The sequence below is a fragment of the Ambystoma mexicanum genome, chromosome 4p, assembly GCF_040938575.1.
Source record: "Ambystoma mexicanum isolate Mex_15411 chromosome 4p, UKY_AmexF1_1, whole genome shotgun sequence".
Taxonomy (NCBI): Eukaryota; Metazoa; Chordata; class Amphibia; order Caudata; family Ambystomatidae; genus Ambystoma; species Ambystoma mexicanum.
In genome coordinates, this window is record NC_090927.1 from 734,390,115 (window position 1) to 734,414,169 (window position 24,055).

The window sequence follows — 24,055 nt, forward strand, 5'->3', positions numbered from 1 at the left end:
GTGCTATCTTTTCAAACAATCCAAAAGTGTTCTTTTCTCTGATGTTTTATATTTTGTGTTGCTAAAAGTAAATTTAACTGCCTTACCTACCTTCTTATCTGTTATTGTCACCACATTGGTGATTGCTGCTCCCTATTACAAAGTATATGTTTAATTTGAATTTTAAATAAATATTACCTTTACCACCAGCCTGATTCCTGGTCCATTGTGACCTGGGATATTTTGAGAAGGGGTGTGATATGAGTGGTATATCACTCAGAATATTGAACCTATAGACATAATAAAATGAGCATTTCAGCTGGGCGCTGCATACTAGGCTGAGACCAGGGTGTATCACCTGATTGAAATAGTTAACAGCTTTTATGCTATTGTTCAGCTGCTGCATGCCTGGTGCCTGGTGCTGTGCCATCTGCCACGGATGCCTCAGAGGGTCAAAGCAGGAGCCCTTGCAAATGCCTCCATCTTGGCCTGACGCTTTTTAGATCCCATCGAAGGGGCGGGAGTGCAGCAGATGCAGGAGGACCCGCAGATCATACAAAGAAGGGAAGACTTGGCAAACTGCTGCAACACAGGATGCAGCCACAGGCAATTGGGTCCGACTCCACTCCTCCAGCAAAAACATGCCTCCCGCCAGCCTCTGCTCTGGGGCCATACACAGATGAGGCCCTGCACAGGCACCCAGAGATGCAGCGTCCCATCTCTGCACACCCACAACAACAGGGGCTGACAGGATAACTGCAGTTCCGATGCCGTTAGGGTATTGATTTCACTTGGGTCAATGACTACCCAGAACCCTATCATGCCTGGCCTGCAGGGCTTTGACAGTGCGGAAGCATAAGTCTGCTTCTGCTTATATTAGGACTCAGCCGCTTTGGTGGAGCAGCGCACCGCAGACTCCCACTGTGACGGGTCTCACCTGCAGCCATAGTGCCTTTATGTTGTCCCTACAGCGGGGGTGCCCTCATTAGCAGCCTCAACAGTTAGCCACCTGCAGTCTGTGCCATGTCAGGATGCGTTTGTCACTTCCCATGGAGCAGTCTTCGGTCTGGGCACCGGAGCGTGGCCAACAGGATTCCTGCACTCTTGCTTCTCCGAACCACAATTATAAGGATGTTTTAAAAGGATATTCCCGGAAGCCCTCTCAGGACACTGCCATCTTGCTTCGAGGCCTACAACACACCCTTGTGTTTTAGATTTAACCTATTAAAATCACTTGGTATGGGGACCGCGCCAGAGCATAGACAAAGCCAATAAATTGATGATGTTGCCTCCGCAAAGAAACTACTGCTTTGGAAACATCTATTGATGGAATGTAACGAACATATGCAGTTCATTTAAGGCTTCTGTCTAAGTGTGTCTATAATAACGAAGAAATACATTCTTGTAGAATGTGGTGTCACATTGTAAATGGTAATCAAACAAGTATAAAAATTACTGCAATTAGTGTTTTAGTAATAGTACATTAATTACTCAGTGAAAATAATATTGTAAGACTGTAAAATATGTTCAAATGTTGTATATGATGTTTTGGGACTTTTATTGTGTTCGTTTTATTCAGTGGTGTTTGTTTTTCTCGTTGTTTATTATATATATGTATATTATTATTTAGTATTAGTAGGGTATTTATTGAGCACGGATCTAGCTTCGAGAAGCAATGAAGTGCTTTACAGAGGTACACAGCCGGTCAAGTGGCACAGCGAGTAGAGTGCTCGCTTTGGCATCCGTGCAGAGTTCGAATCCCGGCAGGGCCAAACTCAGCCTTTCATCCTTCCGAGGTCGATAAATGAGAACCAAACACTGTGGTAATACTAAGCAGCGCTCAGATACCCGAGGGTTTGTACCGCTATATAAATGCTAAATTATTATACAGCTATACAGCCTCATAACAGAGCTCTTTTCAGAGGAACCAACAGAACAGATATACAGCAGGGGGTAGGATACAGAGGAATGCAGCTGTACAGGGTGGTGGGGAGGAGAGGGGTAGACAGCATCTAGCGAGTCAGATGGCGTGGCAGTGACGTGATGGCGTAGGTGTTGAGGAGGAGAGACTCCTTGAAGAGGTGGATCTTGAGTTCTTTTCTGAATTGTAGGAGCATGGGGGCGATGGGGAGGAGGTTCCATAGTCTTGGGGCGTAGGCAGAGAAGGCTTCTTTTCCAGTCCTTTCCATGTTTGCAGTGGCAGATTTCAAGACTGCACATGTCCTTGCTTCTGGTGGTGCGCTGTGCGCCGGAGATGCTGAGTTTCTCCGCAAGGTAGCTGGGTGACTTGAGTACAACTACCTCATAGATTAAACAGCAAGACTTGAAGTTGATTTGTGCATATAAAAGGTAGAAAAGTAAACCATATATATGTCAAAAAATGTAAAATGTTGCAAGGGCTTTTTATCACATCCGTGGGGACTATTGTATCCTCCCCTTTAAGATCTGTAAGGTACAAGGGTTTCCGGCCTCAATCCATGCCCCCTCGGCCTACCAACTCTCTGAAGCACTCTCTGCATTCATGTACTGCCAACTTCTCGTGAAATGGTATGCAACTCAGTTTTTCATTCAGGCCAAAGAGGAAAGGGTCTGACTCTTCACAGTTGCTTCAACAAGGGGCTCATTGATTTCCAAGTATCCACAATGTGCCGGAGACATTCTACTGGGCCGAACCCCACTTCCACCTATCCAGCGACCCACAACGATCTTTAAAGCAGTGCTGTGGAGTCTGACATCGGAGCACTGGCCGAAAGTGGCCCTCTGGGGACCCGTTAGGCTCCGTCCCCACCACCTCACCTAGCCCATCCCTCTAAAATGTAACGCCAGGGTATCTGAGGTTTTCTGCCTTCTCAAATTCGCACGTGGTCGCACCCCCCCCCCCGTCCCCACCCACCAAGTACCAACACTGTTGAAGATACCAGGTATTCTAGGTTTTCCATCTGCTCGAAGTTGTTGTACTCTTACCTCGTGCTAAGTGTAAAAAGGGGCTTTTTAGATATTGATAACAGCCATAACATGATCGAGTTATGGTACTTTTTTATAATTGTACTCCACTGCAGTAATAAAAAAAAGAAAAGGGATCCCGGGCATAGCAGGGTCTCAGCATTTGTGAAGAAAAAACAGTAACATCTAAAAAAAAAAAAAAAAACTAAAAAAGAAAAAATGACTACCACTGAACCCACTTTGGACTACCTAACTAGCTTGTTCTGTTGTGTCACTCTTTTCATTTTACGAAATGGAAGGTTTCTTTGTAACTTTCAGCCATTTATATGATAAAGTAAATATTTACTACGGGTGAGCATGCACTTTTCATGGATTTTAGCCCAGCCTCTTTAGTGTCCCTTCTTGTTTTCTGTGTGATGTCTACTCTCTTTGCATATTGTTATACAACCACAGGAATAGGCACAGTACCTGCTCCGGACAAGCCACAGTGCTAGAAGTCATTCCCATTGGGGCCAATAAATTACTATTGCCTTTATGTCCCTAGCCTCCTACTTCAGTCAGTCTGACTGTATTTCACTTTCTAAAGCACAGGAGGTGGAGGCACAACGGTTGAAGCCTGGTGCTGCAGGATGTCCACCCACTAGCGTGCCTAGCGAGATAAGAGCCACTACACTCCTCAGCTTTGAGGCTGACTGGCGTAGAGCTTGGTGAAATATGAAGACAGCATCTTTCTTGGTTTAGGAAGGGTGGACCCCAGTTCACAGCCCAATCAATGGTCTAGTATGGCAGACAGGCTGCAGTCATTTGTACTCATGCGCCTTCCACCCTGGATCAGACTGTGAGAGAGAGGGGATTTATCGAGCTTACACATATTAAGTTATGTCAAGCAAATGCAAATTCAGCACGTTAATATACACAAGCCCCCACCCACTTTTGTAGAGATATAAAATCAGGCAGTGGAATGAAAGGAGACAAAGTATATTTCGTATGTCTTTTATTAGCACATGGAAGACACTATTGACCTTATCTCAGCCAATCAGAATGCAGTCAACAACTTCTGGTATTGACTGCAGTCCAGACATTCTGACTTCAGAGGCAGCCCGGAATACAACACATAGCATTTCTGTGCATTCAAGAAATAGCAATGCAATTTCACAGCACAATTTCTTTCACATTTGTAACGAATAAAACGCCCATTTTAAAATTGCACCTCATGTTGAAACTGTTCCAGTTGAGCCACGTTTACCGTGAAAATGATGACCTCATAAAGACAACCTAGTTATTTAAATATTACGAAATGAAACCACATTTCGTTTACTAGCTTGTTCTGTGTACCTTATTAATTATTAAATGAACATGTTTTATTTTACCACAACTTCAACACCTGTATTGCTACTAGTCTGTGTGGTAATTGCCTTATAGACCGAGGGAGGGGTCATTATCACCTCCGACCATAAATTGGGAGTGGGTCATTATCTTGTGATAATTAATCCTCCCTTGGTCTCTGAGGCTGTGACTTTTCTGCTGCTTTTAATTGATAAGGCTATACCCCAAGTGTATTTGCTTGTTCTGACTACCTGAATAAGTTAGTCACTATTTGGGTAAAATACCGGCAAGGAGGCCACCTGCAATTTGCACCATGGACCATGGCGCTGAGCTGCCAACTCCGCCATGGGGGTTGGCGGACTTACCGCCCCATTCCGAGGTTGGCGGGGCGGTAAGTCCCCAATCCCCATTTACCCTTCCCCATTCCCATTTTTGCCCCATAGGGTATAATGGGAGTGGGGAAGGCGTTAATTACGCCACCGTAAATTACGGTGGCGTAATTAACAACAAGTCCCGTAGCGCCATGGATTTTTCCGCCTGCAAAAAGCAGGCGTAAAAATCACCATGGCGCTACGGGAACTCGTAGTAAGGCGGAAAGGTACGCCATGCATTACGCTGGCGTACACCCCTTTCCGCCAGGGTCGTAATGAGGGCCATTGTCTGCAATTGCTGTGCATTCTTTTAATTAGCATGATTGTTCTTTTAGGTGTATCTTGTGACCAATCCTTAGATGTCGTCACTTCGCCCTAAAGGGGAGCCCCTTACCATTAAGCCAGAGAGGAGAGGCTGCTACACGATAGTCACCCTGGGGGTGGTACACAGCGGGAGGATCTCATGGGGAGGGACTCCCCCCACCCGCCAATCATATAGAAAGAACGCAGTATGACATCCATCACCCAACACCCTACACACCTCCATACCCCACCTCCCCCAAGATCATCCTTAGCAAACCCATCTATATGTGTAGAGCCATGGAGTTAAACTCTACTGAGATGAAGAAGAACATAGGCTACCTCAGGGAGACTTGTCTGATAAATACTAAGACAAGGAAGAGATGCACAGTAATGAAGAACAAACCGTGGAACAAAAATTAACATTCTCATCTTCTGCAGGGGAGTATGTAACCAAGTAACCAGTTTTCCATAATAAAAGAGAAGAAGGACTAAAGTAAGGGGAACACGTATCGGGAAGCAACAAGGAAGGAGGATGCAGACCGAGATGCTGCAAGGAAGTGCCGGTCATGTTGGGGAGAGCAGGCGGTGTCCAGTGTGAGAGAGGAATGCACGGTACAGTACCCGGGGAGAAGCAGAACATGACGGAAAGACGTTGAAGGAGTTCTCCGGTCACCACAAGATGGCAAACCAAATTCTGAAGCCAGGATGGCACACCAGCATCACGATTGCAGCGGCGACCAGCCTGCTGAGCTGGAGAGGTGCACCACAAGCCTTGTAAGTCCCAGCAATGTATCTAAACCCCGGGAGGGGTAAGGGGAGACACAAAAGAGCTGAAGGGGGCAACACACAGGCTAAGGTGGTTCTCCTGGGACCCAGTAATGGCAGGAAGGTTATTGGGAACAACTAAGACGGGTATGGGACCTGCACCCATGAAATAGGAGTCATTCTCCTGCACCAAGAACATTGGCACAACCTTTAGTTTAGTTCTAAGTGTAAGGGACAGAGATAGGGATGCTTTGCCACAGGACGGTGAACTATTTAAGTTACTTTGACAAACCAATTAGTACTTTAGTTGAGGCAGAGCAACTCCTCAAATATGTAGGGTAAGACAGGTTTTCTCTTTATTTGTATACTGAATACATGTCTATAGCAATCACTATGCCACCTGTGTCTCAGTCGCCTCCTTCTGCACCCTTACACATGGTGTCAGCAGGGGGATGCTGATCCACCTGACAAACAGTGGAGGACCCTTTAAAATTGCGTGGACTGAGTAGGAAGGAATCTACCCCCTATTGGTCTATGAGGAACCAAACCCAGTCTAAAAAGATGTGGCCCTTCTCAGCGTCTAAAACTCCCCTCTGTCACAAGGTTTGAAAGCTGGAGAAGATGCAGAATCCATCCCGGGAAACTCAGGGGAACCAATGGAAGAAGACCCTAAAACATCTCCCAATGGGTCAGATCTTTACTAAGAGGGAGAAGGAGAACCGACCCGAGAGAAGAGTCGAGGCCCCTTTTTCATTGCATCAAGAATCCCTGTGAAGCCTTGGATAGGTACAAGAGCGATCATGAAGACGAGGAAAGCTCAGGGGATTGGGAAGAAGATACTTCTGAAGCCTCTACGGACTCAGGGTCCGAAAGAGAAAAGGGAACTCCCTATACAACTGATACAATAACCTGAGAATAACTATGAATCTCATAGATGCCCTGCTAGAGCGCCTTGTAAATCACCAAATAGAAGCAGACCTAAGCCATCAAGAGGGTCTAGAAAAGATTTTGCTTGGCCATCAGAGACCCATACTCTCACATGGTATTCTACAGACTTACGATGAGGGAGAGAAACTCTGATATTTTTTCTTGAATTTTGCGAGGCTAGCTAGGCAGTTCCATTGGAACGAGGAAATCAAAACCGGTTACCCCGCACCTTTGTTACAGAGTGACAAGCTTGCTACCAGACCCCCAACCCCTTTGGAACACTTCTCTTGATGACATTAGGCAGGGCTTACTACATAGGGTGGGCCAAACTGATAGTTTTTATCAGCAAAAACGGAGAGATCAAATTGGGCCCAAATGAAACACCACTCAAGTTAGGATCTTGGATTCAAAACACCTTGTCACAATGGCTAGATAAGAAAAACGATGCCGAAGTGATGGAAGCCCTGGCCTTATAACAACTCGTCAACGGGCTACCTCCCCTATTACAGCGTGCAGTTTTGCAACTCATTAAACCCATGCTTAATGGTGCTATTGCGACCACACAACTATGCAGAAGCATCCAAGCAGATAAGGTCCATGCATAAAGGGCTAGATGCAAGAAAAGATCCCAAATATAATTCCAGTGTATTGTCTCCAATAGAATCCAAACCCCCTTTTTAGGAAACTGCTGAACCCTTAAAATGTGTATGTCGAGAACCTGAGAGGAGGGACGAAAAGAAATCTATACCTCCTAGAGAACCCCCCCCCCCCATCACTAAAACCGAAGAAAGGAAGGGACCCTCAACCCTAACTCCCTTCTGTTTCTCTTGTGTTGCAAGGGGACATATAGCCAGAACCTGCCACAAAAACGAGAAGGAGGAGCCCATGGAGGTAGGCTGGATGGAAGGAGCGGATTGGGAAGAACTAAGAACATCCGAAGAGACCGATCCAGAAGAAACTAGTAATTATATCAGTCTGTCCACTCCCTTTCAGAACCAAGAATCTATTAGGGTTAATGCTACCCCAGTTTTGGCCCGATAGAGTCAGGAAGTGGACAGACAGCAGTAAGATCCAACCAGATACAACAGGGTAGATACGTCAGAATTATGTGTGTACATGAGGATCAAAAAGTCTACCCCAGGGCTCTAGTCACTATCCATATATAGGAGAGGAAAGAAACCATAAATTCAGCAGTAATACTGGGTTTACCTGAAGAAACAATAATTGGCACAGACTTTCCAGAGTTTGGGAAGTTAATATGGGATATCAATAATACCATTGACTACTCCCCCGTAAATACCTGGGAGGAAGAAGGTCTCTGGGGCAACAAACCTGTTTGGCAGTGGCAGGAAAACTCAGATAGGGAAGCCACCTCCATAGGGAGAAGGGTATGTGACAAATCATTAGATGTTGTCACTTCTCCCTGAGTGGGAGCCCCATCCCATGAGGCCAGGGAGGTGAGACTGTTACCCGATAGTCGCCCTGGGGGTGGTGCACAGCGGGAGGATTTCAGGGGGAGGGACTTCCCCTCTGGGGACAAGGACAACCATCTACGGAGAACGTGGTTTGACATCCCTTATCCAATCTCCTACACACCTCCATATGACCCAAGATCATTCCTAGCCAGTGCATGTATATGTGTAGGTCCATGGAGATGAACTATACTGAGACAAAGAATAACATAGGCTAGCTCAGGGAGACTTGCCTAATGAATACTGAGACAAAGAAGAACTAACACCTTAGGGAGGCTTGTCTGATAAATACTAAGATGAGGAAGAGGTGTGCAGTAATGAACAACACCCCGTGGAACAAAGATTAATGTTCTAGTCTTCCGCGGGGGAGTTGCAACCAAGTAACTAGTTGTTCCATAGTAAAAGGGAAGAAGGACTAAAGGAAGCAGATCAGGAAGCCCCAAGGGGGCAGTCTGCAAGGAAGTGTCCTGTCCTGTTTGAGAGAGCAGCCAGTGTCCAGCGCGACAGAGGAAAGTGCAGAAAAATAGCTGGGAAGAAGCAGAACACAGCGGGGAAGATGCCAATGGAGTTCTCCATTCGCAACAAGAAGGCAAACCAAATCCTAAAGCCAGGAAGGCACACCAACATCACGATTGTAGCAGAGATCAGCCTGCGGAGTCGCAGAGGTGCACCCCGAGCCCTGCAAGTCCCACCAGTGTATCTAAACCCCAGCAAAGCTAAGGGGAAATACGAAAGATCTGGAGGGGACAACTCACAGGCTAGGGTTGTTCTCTCAGGACCGAGTAACGGCAGGAAAGTTATTGGTAACAACCAAAGATGGGTCTGGGACCCGCACTCATGAAAGAGGTGTAATATAAGCCATCTTCTTCGTGGCAGTACCTGTCAGGAGAGTGAACCAGGTCTGCCAGTACCAAACCATAGAGAAACAGGGGTCTGGGACCCACACCTACAAGAAAAGAGAAATAGAAACCATCTTCAACGTAACGTGGCAGTACTTGGCATGAGAGTGAACCATGTCTGCCCAAGTCTGAAGAGGAAGAGGTCAGGGTCTGGGACCATCAAGGTAAAGTCATGAAAGACCAATGGAAGGGAGTCATTCCCCCTGTTGGTGTGTACTGTGTAACTAAAGAGAGACAGGCCAGGGGAAGGGAGTTCTTCCCCATGGTGTTGTGAACTGTGTAACAAAGTGAGAGGAAGGTCAGGGGAAGAGAGTAATTCCCCCTGGTATTGTGAAGTGAGAAACCAAGTGTATGGAAAGCCAGGTGAAGGGAGTCACCCCTCACCCCCAACCTCCTGTGCTGTGAACTGTGAAACATGCTACCAGGGTAAGGGAGTCATTCCCCTGGGTGTGTGAGACTGGGAAGTCAAGAAACCAGGAGAATTGAGTCATTCACCTGGTGGGGAACCTACAAGCAGAACTGTGCTACCCAGTCAAGGAGGAGGAATTCATTCTCCTGGACCAATAATATTGGCACAACCTTTAGTAAGTGTAAGGGACGTTTTGACACAGGACAGTGTACTATTGAAGTTACAGGGACATTTTGACAAACCCATTAGTACTTTAGTTGATGCAGGTTAACCCCTCATAAATGTAGGGAAAGTAGGTTTTCTCTTTATTTTTATACTGAATAAAACTCTATAGCAATCACTTTGCCACCTGTGTGTCCTTCTCCTGCACCCTTACAGTCTATAGAGAGCTTCAGTAATAAATCAGTGGGCCATTGGTGTGAACCAGATGCTCATTATGCTCCTCTCGTTGGCCCATCAAATCTTGCCGTTTAGGTTATCTGTCCTCATTTTGACCCAACTAGAAAAAACATTGGCAAAGCCAATACGTCTGGCATTGTAAAGGTAGGTGTTTTTGTTTTATATGAATGCGTAGGCTTTCTTTTACCAATAAATAAATCCTACATCGTACGTTTACAAATCCAAATCTATTGGGGTTGATAATGCTTCCTTTACCAGCGTATTCACAATAAAAAGTGCAGCAATCATATTCCTGCACTGAAATGGTTCTCCAGAGTAAATCATAACAGCTATTTATGTGGCAAAATCGTGTGGTGCATATTCCATTGTCCCAATTGATTTGTCAACTTTCAGTGCTACATCTCCTACAGTAGGAAAAGAAAGTTATACTTTGACAAAAACTACATTTTCCATACTTGCAGGAACCTTTGGCATTTGCAAAACCCGACTATGTGCTGTGCTACCTAAAACATTGAGTGGTAATTGCTTTTTACTGTATGGGTTACCTAAAAGTTGTACATAATGTGATGCATAAGCACATCGGTTTTGCTGAGAAAAAAGCTTTGGGGAATAGTGGGTGCTTCCTTGTATTTTACACATTACTGGAGAGCAGTGGAGTTATGAAAAGGCTTTCTGTCATTTGTTTATAATTCCAAAACATTCCTTATTTGATTTTTACAATTTCTTTTAATCCATTGACATGCACACATTTATGGTAGCCAACCACCATAGGTCAATGACTATAAAAAGGGTAGTCTAGCACATACTGACTATTCCGTGAATCAGATGACTCTTAGTCGTTGCTGATGTACCAGGATATCACTTTTTATCAGGGAACATGTCTATATCAAAAAATGTACATGTATAATGTTGATACCAGTCCTTCCAATAGCAAAGGAATTCATTGTTTGTGTTAGTGCACTGATGAGCCGTGAATGTGGAACTCAGTCGTGAGGATATTTTTTCTTTAACCAAGGCTCCATTATGTACTTGGAGCCATCATACTTGCCGAAGTAGACTTCTAAATCAGGATGGTGAATCTAAAAAACAAAAAGTGGAATGTAACATTTCAGGCATTTATAAAGTTGTGTCATATAATGGAAGAAATTCATTTCTCTATCACCTCTTAGCCTTAAATAAAGGGTATTTGCTGTTTAACTCAAAACAAGAAAATGTTGCATAGATGCTATATGAATTACCAGTGTTTCATTTAAAATGAATAAGTCAACAGGCCTAGAGATTATGCTGTTTTAAGACTGCATCATCCAAGTAAATTTATTATGAGCTGGGTTCAAACCTCAGTCAGTGCTCTACTTTTTTCTGTGTTTTGGTTTCCAGAGGGAGGACATGTGCTACTTTATACAAAAATATTGATCTCCCTGACTACAGTCACTGCTTCCGATATAGATACGTAAAATATCATACAATTAATGTCTATAGTAGAACAAGAACAACAATGCCTACAACGAAAACACTTTTTCAAACGTAAGATCTTGTCTACACATTGAAATTTGCCCAAAATCGCAAGAAGGCAGAACTGTTGGATGGCATTAAAAAAACAAAACTTTAGGAAGTGGTCATCTCACAGATCCATGCTGAGGAACAACTGATCATGTCAAACAGGCTCTTCCAATGAGAAAAATCTGCCTGTGACAAATTTGACACCTGGACTCTTGTAACTTGCCTGCCGCTCTCATTGTTACTCATAAACCCCATCTTTCAACTTTGCCGTATTACCTGGGCGGGAGGAAGCATTCATTAAACTACAGTAGACATTTAATGACCTTTATTTATGACATGTTTTCCCTATGAAAAATGAAATCATTACAATCGGTTGGGTGTACCATCATGTACAATAAGGTTGGGAGTGTTGGTGGTGGTATTCTAGTTTGCACAGAGTAAAGAGACAATAATAGATTGATGCATTGACGGATGTAGTGCCAGAGCTATGAGGTAGCATCAAAGATAGGTAAAGACTACATGAGAGGTAGCAGCAAGATTGACAAACTGTCAACAAAGAAATTAAAAAGAAATAAAAGGTAAAGCATATTAAAGAGAATATACAGAGTAAAGACATGTAAAGCAGCATGGCCAGAAACAGAGAGGATTCAACAGAAACAATGCACATTAGCATACATGCCAGAGTAACAGAGCAATCAAAAAGGGAAGATGTGCATTTTTGGGTGCATGCCACAGTTAAGAAAAAAGCAAGTTTCAACATCTTTCAGGAACTCCATTCTTGAAACTGGACTTTAATGGCTTCTGCTCTGAGGAAAATCCTGACACTCAGGAGCTACTTCCAATTCCTGCTCCATGAATCCCAATTTCAACCCCTGCTATTCTCTCCATTTGTAAGGGGTAGACCTCTCAGCCATACCCCCGTTAAGAGTATTCAATTGTAATTTTTCTAAATGTTTGGATTTTTACATTGGCTAGAAAACTATTAAAACCCCTGGTGTTCCAGGATGATATCTGAAGAATGGATACTAGGGACACTGTACCTGCACCATCTGCTAAATATTTGGCAACCATGCCAATCTATAGAAATTTAAGAGACCTTAAAATAGAACTTTCTCAGCATCACAGATCATTACCCACTTCATCAATTGCATACTTCAGGGATCGCAATTAAGATTTGATAAGCAAGAGCTAAAAGCAGCTCCTGGCTATCGAGCATTAACCAGCAGCTACCTCTAGGGAACTAGGAGCTAGTGCAAAGGGCTCCGCAAATCTAACGTACACATAAGATGCAAACATATCACTTTGTCCATTATTTATAGCATTCTGTAAGGCCCGCCCAGTCCTCCAGGTTATCACAGAGGACATGCCCCCTAAACCCTGTACCCCATAAAAGTCCCAATGAAAGATGATGTAATCACGTGTATGCAATTTACAGGGTTTCAAGATTTACTCAAAGGTATACTAATGATTGTTGTGGTATCCAGTCAATATGTCACATTTTTTTTTCCGAAATACCAAACTATCGAACCAAAACTGCTGAATTCTTTTTTTTTTTAGAATTTTTTGTTTTTTATTTTATAGGGTTTAGTTTTGTTTAGTTAGCAAAAAAAAGATATCTTTTTTTTTAAAAAAAACAGGGGGTTGTGGGGAATCCCCCCCCCAAAAAAAAGAAAAACAAAAAAGGCATTCGAAATTTTTTTTTTCCCCACTTTTGGTTCGATATTTTGGTATTTCAAAATAGTGACTGTCGGAAAAGTCACTATAAACCGATTGTTGTTTATTTTATGTCTATTATATGACTATTATATGTCTAGTGGTAGTTTCTCATGCCAGCTTAGTTAGTGTCAACTCTACCTCGCCGTGACCTAACCCTCACCCTTCCCGGACACAAGCAGCTGGAATTCGTGACGCTCACCCTCCCGCCAACTGGGCAGCCTATCCGGAGAAAGCAGCACCTAAAGCAACATATGTAACATCACTCCCCAACCAATCCTGTACTAATGTAATACCCTATGTTATCGATGATGGTGTTTTGCTTTACATTTCCATGTAACTGTTTTGTTTGGCAGAGCACTCTCGAGGCAGCAGAGTTCTCTGGATGCCAACTTTATATAAAAACTCATTCATCTTGCAACCTGTTCTCCTAGTCTCATTCCCTACTGGGATGTGTTATATTTTATCAATTTGCATTGGTAAATCGGGGAGTGACCCTTTACAGGATTACTGCACAATTAAATTCTTGCAGCAGAAATGTGCGAGTTGCGTGCTTTATGGAATTGGGGTTACGCTCTCCCTTTAACTGATTTCCTGAAATAGATTTCCTCTGGGCGTATGCATTGTTAGTGCTTTGTTTCCTGCTAAGGAAAGGACTTTTGGGTAGTCCAAATAGGAGATTGGAGTCCCCCTTCATCCTAAACGAATTACTCTTACCCACAAGGTTTATTTCTATTTATTTTATTTTTTTTAATACTTTTTTGGTTAATGGGTATGGCGTGCTTGAATCGTGTACGTAAGTGCTACAGCACTACTTCATTTACTGCTGACACTGACACGACTGAGCTTCTGATGGTTCTTAATTTTGGTGTTTACCAAAGTCTGACAAAGGAAGTGAGACACTTGCAATTCCGAATGGGATCAAAGGATATTTGTTCCCGCAGTGTCCCGTTCAGAAACGCTTGTTAATTGGAAATAACTGAGAAGGATCTACTACTGTGACGGGACTACTTTCACAAGGCAATTAACTAGCTGGAGCCACACGCCCTCAATTGACGTATTAATAATAGTAGTCTGAAGGACCGGACCCGGATAGCTGCCCTGGGATCAAAGGGGATCTAACCCCGACAGTCTCCCTCTTATTCGAAGCAAGTTAATACACACAGTGAGTTAGTAAGTTCAGGGCCGCATGGCTTACCGTTTAGTCGTTTCTCCGCTAAAACGCCTTACCAAAATGGAGCTGCTCGTTTTCTGCAATACCAATTTCTTCAGAGCGTCACTTCAGTAGTACCGCCCCCGTCCTCCCGGACCTCAATGGACCACAACAGACCACTAAGTCCCCACTTGACTCTGCGCTACAAATTAGTCTTTAAGGGCTCTGGCTCCACTCTCCTGTTGTTAGCTCCTCCTTTTCAAAGGACAAAAAAAAATACTTTGGCAACTGGCGACCACAACAGACCACTAAGTCCCCACTTGCCCTAAAACTCCACTCGTGGGTTGCTGTTGAATTAAAAACAACAGCCACATTTTAAATGATAGCAGCGTGTGGGACTGTATGGATGGCATTTGCTAAAGACATGGGCCACTGCCAGGCATTACGTGGATGTGCAGTCTGGTATTTGCAGTTGTCCATCAAAGAGGGAAAATAAAGTGACCATCAGACTTTTGCAGAATATTGTGATAAAGTGTTAAATTATACTTATTCTGTAGGAACACAAGAATATATCCAAGTAATTCCAACATTGTGTGTAAGAGTGATCAACATGGTGAAAAGTGGCTGTGGACGCTGTAATTAGGGAAGCAAGGAGAGCGGGATGTTGATGCTAGAAGTGAGCAAACCGGGATGAAGGAGTCTAGTAGAAGGGTGCCAGGTGGAAAATGATCCGCTTTTAATGTTCTAGAGGGATTTATGAAGGGAGTCTATACAGACAGACACAGATGTGAATTTTAGAGAGTGGGTTTGGTAAGACATTCCAGTGGGAATTAATGTTTTCCTGGGACTGCTGGGACCTGTGGTCATTCGATATGAATTGGGCCTGTTGTCCATGCCGAGACAAACAGAGTGGAACCTCTTATCACTGTATAGTAAAATGTTTGCTGACTTGCAACATGATAAATGATCGAACTATGAAAAGTAATGAGTTACTAGCTCAAGCTGGAATGGATCACAGAACGCTAATTAGCTATCCGAATTGGGTAAAAAGAAAACTGTGGGACATGAACGGGATTAATACGATAGAGAGTGTTAAAAGGTAGAAGCTCTATTCACATCGAGCCATCCAAGAATAGTGGCTATTTACCCACAAATCTGCAGAAATGTACCAGTTCAGCTGCTCGTGACACTTTTAAGATTCGGGTTGAACACTCTAACTGGAGAAATCGTGAACATAGAATTCATAGGAAACAGAACCAAGCCTCAGTGTCAGTTCTTTAAAAAAACCATGGCCCCTCGGACTTGGTTAGAACGCCTTCTTGCTCCACTTCTGGCATCAGGCAATGCTTGACCATTATGAACTGGTGGGCGTATGTGCGCCAAAAACAACTGACTGCAAACTTTCTGCCTACCTGGCAGCACTGAAGCACGCCGCCCGGGATATTGAGCCCTTCCCTCTGTGACGGACGTCATCAGGGGTTGAAGGCCGTATGCCCCTCACCTAAGGAGGACGGGATCATAAAATGTTCTGAGTGGCCATGTGTACCCAGAAGTGGAACATCACCTGGTGTCGCTCAGCATGAACATGGTCGACAGGCTTTATTTTGGTACTAGATAGTCAGGGAAAAAAAGGAGAAAGAATATACCCACCCAGTATGACAACCGGATACATAAAACTACAAGGATTAAGAGACATATAACCACTAACCAAAACCTCAAATGTCTGCATACTTAACTCACAGCAAGCTGCACGGACTTCCCCACACCGCAACAACAGTCAATACAGAGATTGCAACAACAGCACGCAAGGACTCGCTTTGATCCTATATTCACACACAAGCTCAGCGCACAGTGAAAACCGAACTGAAGCAGCCAACAGGAGGACACCACCTTCTCCCTTTCCTACGCTCTCTTCACCCACTAACCCAATCCCACCTCTTTGTTCACAGAGCCGCCTGATCGCATGGAGACCAACTCCGTTGGTGACCGTGCTCTATATAAATACCTTTAACATTTACAATGGGATGCATTGTTTTAAGCGAGTGGTGTTAATAGCGTGCCATAAAATCTTGTAAGTATTTCCCAAAACTTTGAGGGTCATATGCCCCGAAGAATATAAAAGTCATGGATTTGGAGGGTGGATCGGTTTAGATGTTAGGAACGGGTTAATGGCTAGGATGCTGTCTGTTTTAAAAGCAAACTAATACATCCTTTTGCTTAACCATGCCCAAAATCTGAGACCATTCGGATTTTGGCGTTCACAAGAGTAATGCCATCCTCTAGGTCGCCAAAACATATACAGAAGAATAGCTACTTTACAAATTATACTGGACTACTTTCCCCAGAATGCACTCTGCTTAACGCAGAAGTTTAAACATAACTAAGTGACCCATATTCCAGACTGCAATATATGATGCAGCGTAAACAAAAAGAAAGTGGACTGTAGATCCCAGACTGCACCCTACCTCAGAAAAGCTGTCTCCATAACTTCTGTGCCTCTTGCTTGTCCCAGCGTCCAGCGTAGTTCTCTTAATACAAATGCGTCCAAGGCTATTTATTCCATAAACCAGCCCATCTCCGTTAATTATAGGACTACATTTCTCAAAATGCACTCTACCTCCTTCAATTCCAATTCTCCAAGGCCATTTTGGCAGGTCATTTCATCAATAGAGTGATTATGTGTTTGTGCCTTGCGAGATGCTTGCATGGGTTTAATCCCATTTCATCAACCCAGCCATGTCTTATTTAAAATAAAAAAGGAAACCAATGAAAGAAAATTAGAGCACAGCGTCCATGGCTACTCCCTTTTTCAATTTGACTATTAAAACCTCCACACTACCAGTGCTTAGGCTCCAATGTTCCTACGAATGTATGCAAGTTAAAACACAGAGCACAGTATTTTAGCATGCACCAGGCACCACAACATTGCTTATCCTATCATTGAAAGGCCTTTAGTTTTTTTTCCACATGTAAGGTGTTTATTTGATACGGCTAACCCTTGTGCCGGGGCAGTGCATTTTGCAGCTAGCACTACACCATGGAGATAGTCAAGCTGTGCAGCTAATTTCCTTTTTGGCATACCAACAATAGGAAAAAAAATGAGTGGGAGGTGACGTGCAGGGATGCTTAGTAGCATTTTGCGAGAGAGGGCATATTGCCTGTCGCCTGAAAATACAAATGTCTTCGAATATTACTATGCCTTAAACTCAGTTGAAAGTCCAAGAAAATCAGTCTGCATTCCCATAACTAGTTCATGCCTTGTGCTGTATGTCTCAGGTGGCCTCTCATCGATGAGACGCTTCAACGGTTTTTGTTGCGATTTCTGCAAGGGGGCTCACCAAGGGCTGCCCCATCACACTCTCTCATATACCTCCTGTGGGCCTTTTCCTCCTTAAGCTAGGTGTCCCTAAAACCCAAGATTGCCACTAAAAATCAGTAATCTTAATCTCTGAAATTCTGCCTGTCTGGTTCTGATGGCCAAAGGGAAACCACCTTCTGTTTAGTAACTCCCTCTAGGAATTCCCAGGTGTATCCTATCATGGGGTCCTTCAAAATCACAACGGTCTTTTCAGCTGGAATATGTGCCTTCCAAATACCCAGGCTCCACTCGCTCTTTCCTTTCGCTCCCTTGCGCTCCTTATCCTCAGGTTCTCTCTGCCTACTCTCCTTCCTACTATTCCTCCCACTGTGTTCCCCCTCTCTCCATCACACTCCCTCTGATGATACATCTGCTCCCTCAATACCCGGGTATGTTTGAGGAGCAATGTATTTATACAGCTACAAATCCATTTGGTCACTGTATACGAGTATGGCAGGAACCCATGGATTACATTTTGTTTGAGTGGTCAGTGTCATCGGAGTTCCTGATGGTCTTTACAATTTGGACAAACCGGTGTAACGGTCATGTGAAGTTTACAACAACCTATGAGAACACAATAGCATTTTAAGATCTATTTATTAAAGCAGACAATGTTATACCAATTAACATGGTTTTTATCCAAAGAGCATGCAGAATAATTTGGCGTGGTTTTTATCCACAGAGCATGCAGAATAATTTGGTGTAAAGCCAGTGTTCACACATCAGACGCAACAGGCCTTTTTAGAATACTCAGTTGTTTTAAATTACACAGTTTTGGAAAGAGGGTGTCCATGTAAATCAGTGAACCAGTTATTAAAGAGAGCGAAATATACTGAAAGGGCCAATTGCTTCCCCGCTGCCTCGACATAGAGAGTTATTTGCGGTACCATTTACTCTTAAACTGGCCATACACATTGGCAGCAGATTAACTGTAAATGGAGGTCACAGGAGGGTACCGGGAGGCATTCCCAAGTAATTTCCCTTCGAAGACACACCAACTTTAACACTAACAATGTACTGTATGCCCTGATATATGGCCTTGCGTACATGGCAGGAGGCATTTACTCTGGTTGGTTCTATGAAGTGCAATAATGCATGTAAACCTGGGTGTACCAGGAATTACATGAATTGTTTGGCCTTTGTAGTGCAAACAATGAAAATGTCAAAGAGGAGACGCAGGGCACAGGGTGTCCCCTCTGTGCAATAAACACCTTTTAGAAAACGATTCCCCTTGAATAGAGAGACGTTTCACGTTTAAAATAAAATTGATATTGACAAATTGGTTAGTATCAAAGTGAAACGAGTTACTCTTTAGGTGAATGTTGGCACTGCGTTTACTAGTCAGGAGCCCATGTTGCAGTGAGTTTGTGGAAGTGGCAGGTTTAGCGTCTGTTTGGTCGAGGGCGGTGCTTGGCCATCTACATTGTGTGTCGCTCCAGGTTTCCACCGAGTACTGCTCCCTCGGCAGTAAATCTTACCTGGACGTGGCCGGATTCCATACAGGGTCTGGCCCACAAGCCCTTCTGGCTACTAACATCTTATAGCTACAGAACCCCGCAATTACTACTTGAAAATTGATAAAAGCTTTACTGTATCTGTTAGTTACTTGACAATGGTTGCATCAAGTAATGAAAATGTTTATTTGCATGCAATCACATTTCCCTTCACTGCGCAGGTGTTTCCCCATATAATGTACAGCAGAGCCGACAACTGTAGACAGGTGCCTCGGGATGGATCCAGCAATCGGTAGTAGCTCCCTTTTCATATAGCTCTGTGATCCATAGACTACAGGGGAGTCCCACAAAAAATGTTCTCCAGCTGTTCACATAGTCATGGACATCATAGTCCTAAAGGCACACTACCTTAGGTTTTTCTAGGTCATTGGACTAGTCATCTCTGCTAACAATTGTATAAATGATTGTGTCTACCTCCATGCAATGTGTTGCTCCACTGCTTCATTTCCTTTCAGACCACAGTCCTCCTGAGGGCCATTAAACCTATAGCGATTCGAAGCCATAACACATGGTAGCAGGTGCTATACATGTTGGCCATACATCTTGAAGGTGATTCCTGCTCCCGCTCCTGTGTCTATCTGCTGGATTGAGTCTGCCTTCAGTGTTGGTTTTGTGGAGGCGGAGCTACCTTCCCTACACTTGCCTCCCCGGACACAGAGCATGGCAGAGTGTTGGCTGAGTTTTGGCCTTACATCTCTACAGTGATCCCTGCTCCCGCATCTAGCTGCTGGATTGAGTCTGCCTTCAGCGTTGGTTTTGTGGTGGCAGAATTACCTTCCCTACACTTGCCTCACCCGACGGAAACCGTCACGGAATGTTGGCTGAGTGTTGACCTTACATCTCTACGGTGATCCCTGCTCCCGCATCTAGCTGCTGGATTGAGTCTGCCTTCAGTGTTGGCTTTGTGGAACTACCTTCCCTACACTAGCCTCACCCGACGTGGAGCTTCACCGAGTGTTGGCTGAAGTGGGTTGCTGATGGAGCCCACCCTCCCCTGGCAGCCTTTTTGCAGAGGACCCGGAACAAAGCTCGTTTACTTCTTCAGCGGGACCCGAAGAGACGGCTATGCTCATGCCCAGCTCATCCGGTGACCCGACCTGTCTGAAGCCTGAACTCTCCCCCACAGGTACTCCATGCGATGCCTGTGTTGAATCTGCTGAAATCTGCAACCTCTCCCCGTCTCCCCATGATGTAACTGCTCAAATCCACCCCGAGCCACCCATTGCAAGAACGTTGAACACCCTTGCTGCTCAGATTGAGGTCTACACTAGTGCCTCTTCTGCCACTACAATGCTGACATCTTATAGTCCCAGCTCACAAACTCAGAACATTAACGATGATGCAGGGGCTCGTTACCGGGACCCCAGGACCCCACCGTGCCAGACAAGTGCACTCTGCACTCTGCACATACATTTGACTGCCACTGTTCCTACTGCTGTTGCAAATATTGATTGCGCGGAGGGCACCATTCCAAAATCTAGTGTTACCTGTAAATTATAAGGCAGCCGCTTCCAATATAAAAAAAGGATCAATTCCTTTAACCTCCGAGAAGCTCCACAGACTCTTAACTAAGGTGGAACTGCGTGGCGTGTATCAACTAAAGGACGATACAAGCACAAGCAAATCGATTCAACACACGATAAGATGGAGTCCACTCTCAGATGCAGGGCTGTTGAAAAGCAGCAAAGGCATATTACCCGGCATTGGAAACATTGTCCCACACAGAACGTAGCACGCAAATGAAAGTGTGCTACTGTTTCCTAGAGGGAGCGAGGTTAAGTGTCCTGGAATGATGGCAGCCCGTAGCACCCTCCAGACGAGAGATGATCCAACACCGGTCTTACTAGAAACTCGACTTATGCCCACAGACCATCCCCCGGCTCAACCGCATTTACCAAGTGTTCTGGTACCCATCAGCTATGGAATAGAGAATGGAGCCTTCCACACGAAACCTACGTTGACGGCTCGGTTAACAAAAGCTACTGCAGGTCTGACCTTAGGCTTAGAGACCAGCCACCGCATGGCAAACGCGTGAGTGGTGTTTCTGTTGAATCTACTGATTCTGCTCATTTACTTCCATCCAAAAAGTCTAGAGTTACTGTCTCAGTGGTGTCCACCACAACTTTAACGGAGAACGTGTCTAGGTCTCACCACCTATCACCACCGATTACTCGATTTTCCACAAATGATCTTTGCAGACCTCACTTAAAAACCTCCTGTTCACCTCCATGTTCACCTGATACCATCGTTAAATCTGGGGAAGAGATAGACCTGGAATCGACCAAAGTCTCATCTCTTGACTCAGATCTCAGCAAGGAGATTTTCTCACCCCTCAGTGGCTCAACACGATGGAATTCAGAGTTCCCACCTTGTTCAAATGCAAGATAGCATAATTACGCTGTTTTAATCATGTTGGCTCCTTATTTAAATCTTTATTAGAATCTAAGCAATAATTATAAGGACCAAAAAACATTAATTGCCTTGATGAACTCTAAATTAATCCATATTGAGACATTGAATCAATGCGTGAGAGCAGAATGCGAGACAAAGACCTGGAAGGTGCGGTCCTGAAGTCCTTAATTGAGTTAGCTCATGAGGCAACAGCTGACAAACAAATATTTTTGGAAGGAATCCGATATATAGCCTTACAGAAAAAAGCTGAAGAAATCTGCCCTATCCAAGAGGTCTCCATAAAAGGCCACCAAGCCTCCCCCCGCCATTGGTTGGTTCCAGTGATGACAACCAGGGGCTTTGTGCATGTACGAGATTGATCCCTGATCCAACAAAGATTCTGTGGATGCCTCGTCGCCCCTGTCTATGGATAACTTGCAAACTACCATCGAGGCACAAATCCATCAATCAGTCACCTCAAATACCAACCCAGCTCCGACAAATGACGGACCGAGTGGGAGAACAGAGCCTAATGCTCGTATTATACCTGAGCCGCAATCGACAAAAAAGGAAAACACCTACTCAATCTTTGGTTTGCAGTCCCAATGAAAGACTGTTAACATCGATAAGCTGGCCAAGAACAATCAAGTAAAGAAAACAAAAAATGTGTCTACTCCTAGAAACACTAAGACGACATACAACACACAGACCTTTGTAATGAATCTAAAGTCTGCCTCAATAAAGGTGATGATGGCACCGACCACCATTGTCAGCGGGCGATCTCAAAGTAAACAATCCAACGAAAATCCTAATGATGTGAGAATCTTTCCCAGAAAAAGGAAGGTACCAATTGAATCAGAACCCCTGGATGACATTTTGTTACAGCTCTCAACCTATGTTGAGGAGACTGAGGATGATTCTGTGGACAAAGTTAGCTATGAAGATGCCCCTCATCTGACCAACATCGAAAATTCAAAACAACAATCAGTGGAATGTTGCTTGAACAATCTGGTTGACGTTCCATTTCCCATCTTCCCTTTTCTTACGCTTGCCGAGAGATGAGCAAAGTTTCTGCTCCAGCAAGAGGACACCTGGATCCGTCTACATTAATGGAACAAATGATCAGCCGTTCCAGACGAGACTCCCGAAATCTTGGCTCCAACCGGAAAGTCTCTAATGTGCATACTGGAAAACGCAGGCTCAACCAACTTCATGGCGCCTCTCAGACCATGGCTGGTCCTCCGGAAAGAAAGCCCAGATATCTCCCAGAGATTCTAGACTGTGTACTGGGAGCTAACAATGGTCTGATTCTAAACCACTCAATATCATGTGTCTATTCCGCTGTATCCTGAAGTTAAGAGTGATACATTCGGGGGGCGTGGCCAGCAACGGGACGATGAGGACGTGAGCTCCTGGTGCTCCGACGGCCGCAGCAAACAGCCTGAATAAATAGCCTGCTACGAGTGGCAAATCCTTCCAAAAAGCATACCCTCCTGAAGGCAAGTGCCCCTGGCACACGCAGGGAACGTTCCGGGCCGAAATGCACCACTTTGAGCGAGTTCGGAGCGGCGGAAAGGAGGCACCGCGCACGCGGCATCGCACGATCAAAATGGCCGCCCTCACCGGAGCGAGGCGGAACGGCGGTAGGGCGTTCTGAGGGAATACCGCGACCATCCACCGCAAACCGTACAGCAAAACGCCCTATACGCTACATATAACGACAATCTGCTGGGCGGCTCTGGACGACGAGGGCGAGACTCTTACCGCACGCCCCGAGCGGCACGACAGGGCCAGGGCCAGTGGAGAGGAGCCCGAGAACTGGTCGAGGAGGTGAACTGGTTGCCCGCCACACACCGCGGCGAACGAGGAGAAAAGGCCCTGCCGAGTGGAGCATAGAGAACTACCCCAGTGCCGAGACCGGTGGAAAGTGTTGCCGCCACCCTTTTACAGCAGTCTGGACTGCAATACATATCGGCATCCGGCATGGGCAAAGACAAATCCAGAAGATTGATATCCCAGAGCAGGATTGATCAATTTACTACGCCAACAACTAACGGCCAACCAGAACAAGTGCATGACCAAACGGACGCCATGGCGGAAACAGAGGGCACGATCTCCCTAAAGGACATCATGGCGGCCATAGCCGACTCGCGTGCTTCCATGGAGCAGAAAATGGACGGCATCAGCATGGACGCTTCCCTCCTGCGACATGACCTCCAGAAGCTGACATCGCGCACCGGCGAGGCAGAACAACGTATTTCGGGTGCGGAGGATGGAATAAGGAACATAGAACAGCAGTTGGCTAGAGTTACAACACGATTGAAAACCATGGAGGAACAGGTGGATGAGAGTGAGGGCAGATCCAGGCGAAATAACGTAAGGATCCTGGGGCTGCCGGAAAAAGCGGAAGGCCCACATATGGAGCTGTTTCTGGAACAGTGGCTTACAGACATGTTTGAAGACAATACATTCTCCAATTTCTTTTCCATTGAATGAGCCCACCGAGTGCCGACGGGTCGTCCAATTCCGGGCGCCCCGCCTCGCACAGTGATCGCCAAACTTTTGAACTATCGTGATCGCGATGCGCTGATCCAGTCCGCAAGGGCGAAAGGCACCCTCACCTATAACAGATC

At 45.0% G+C, this 24,055-nt stretch overlaps 1 protein-coding gene across 1 annotated transcript in view; it reads right to left on the reverse strand.

Annotated features, from left to right (window-relative positions):
* Positions 1 to 3,899: 3,899 nt before the first annotated feature.
* The window catches only part of LOC138453436 (uncharacterized), a 270,880-nt gene continuing 250,724 nt past the window's right edge, over positions 3,900 to 24,055 (reverse strand). Inside the window, exon 8 of the mRNA XM_069606289.1 lies at positions 3,900 to 10,872. Coding sequence (XP_069462390.1) covers positions 10,854 to 10,872 — 19 coding nt within the window. The 3' untranslated portion in view covers positions 3,900 to 10,853. The remainder of the gene's footprint in view (positions 10,873 to 24,055) is intronic.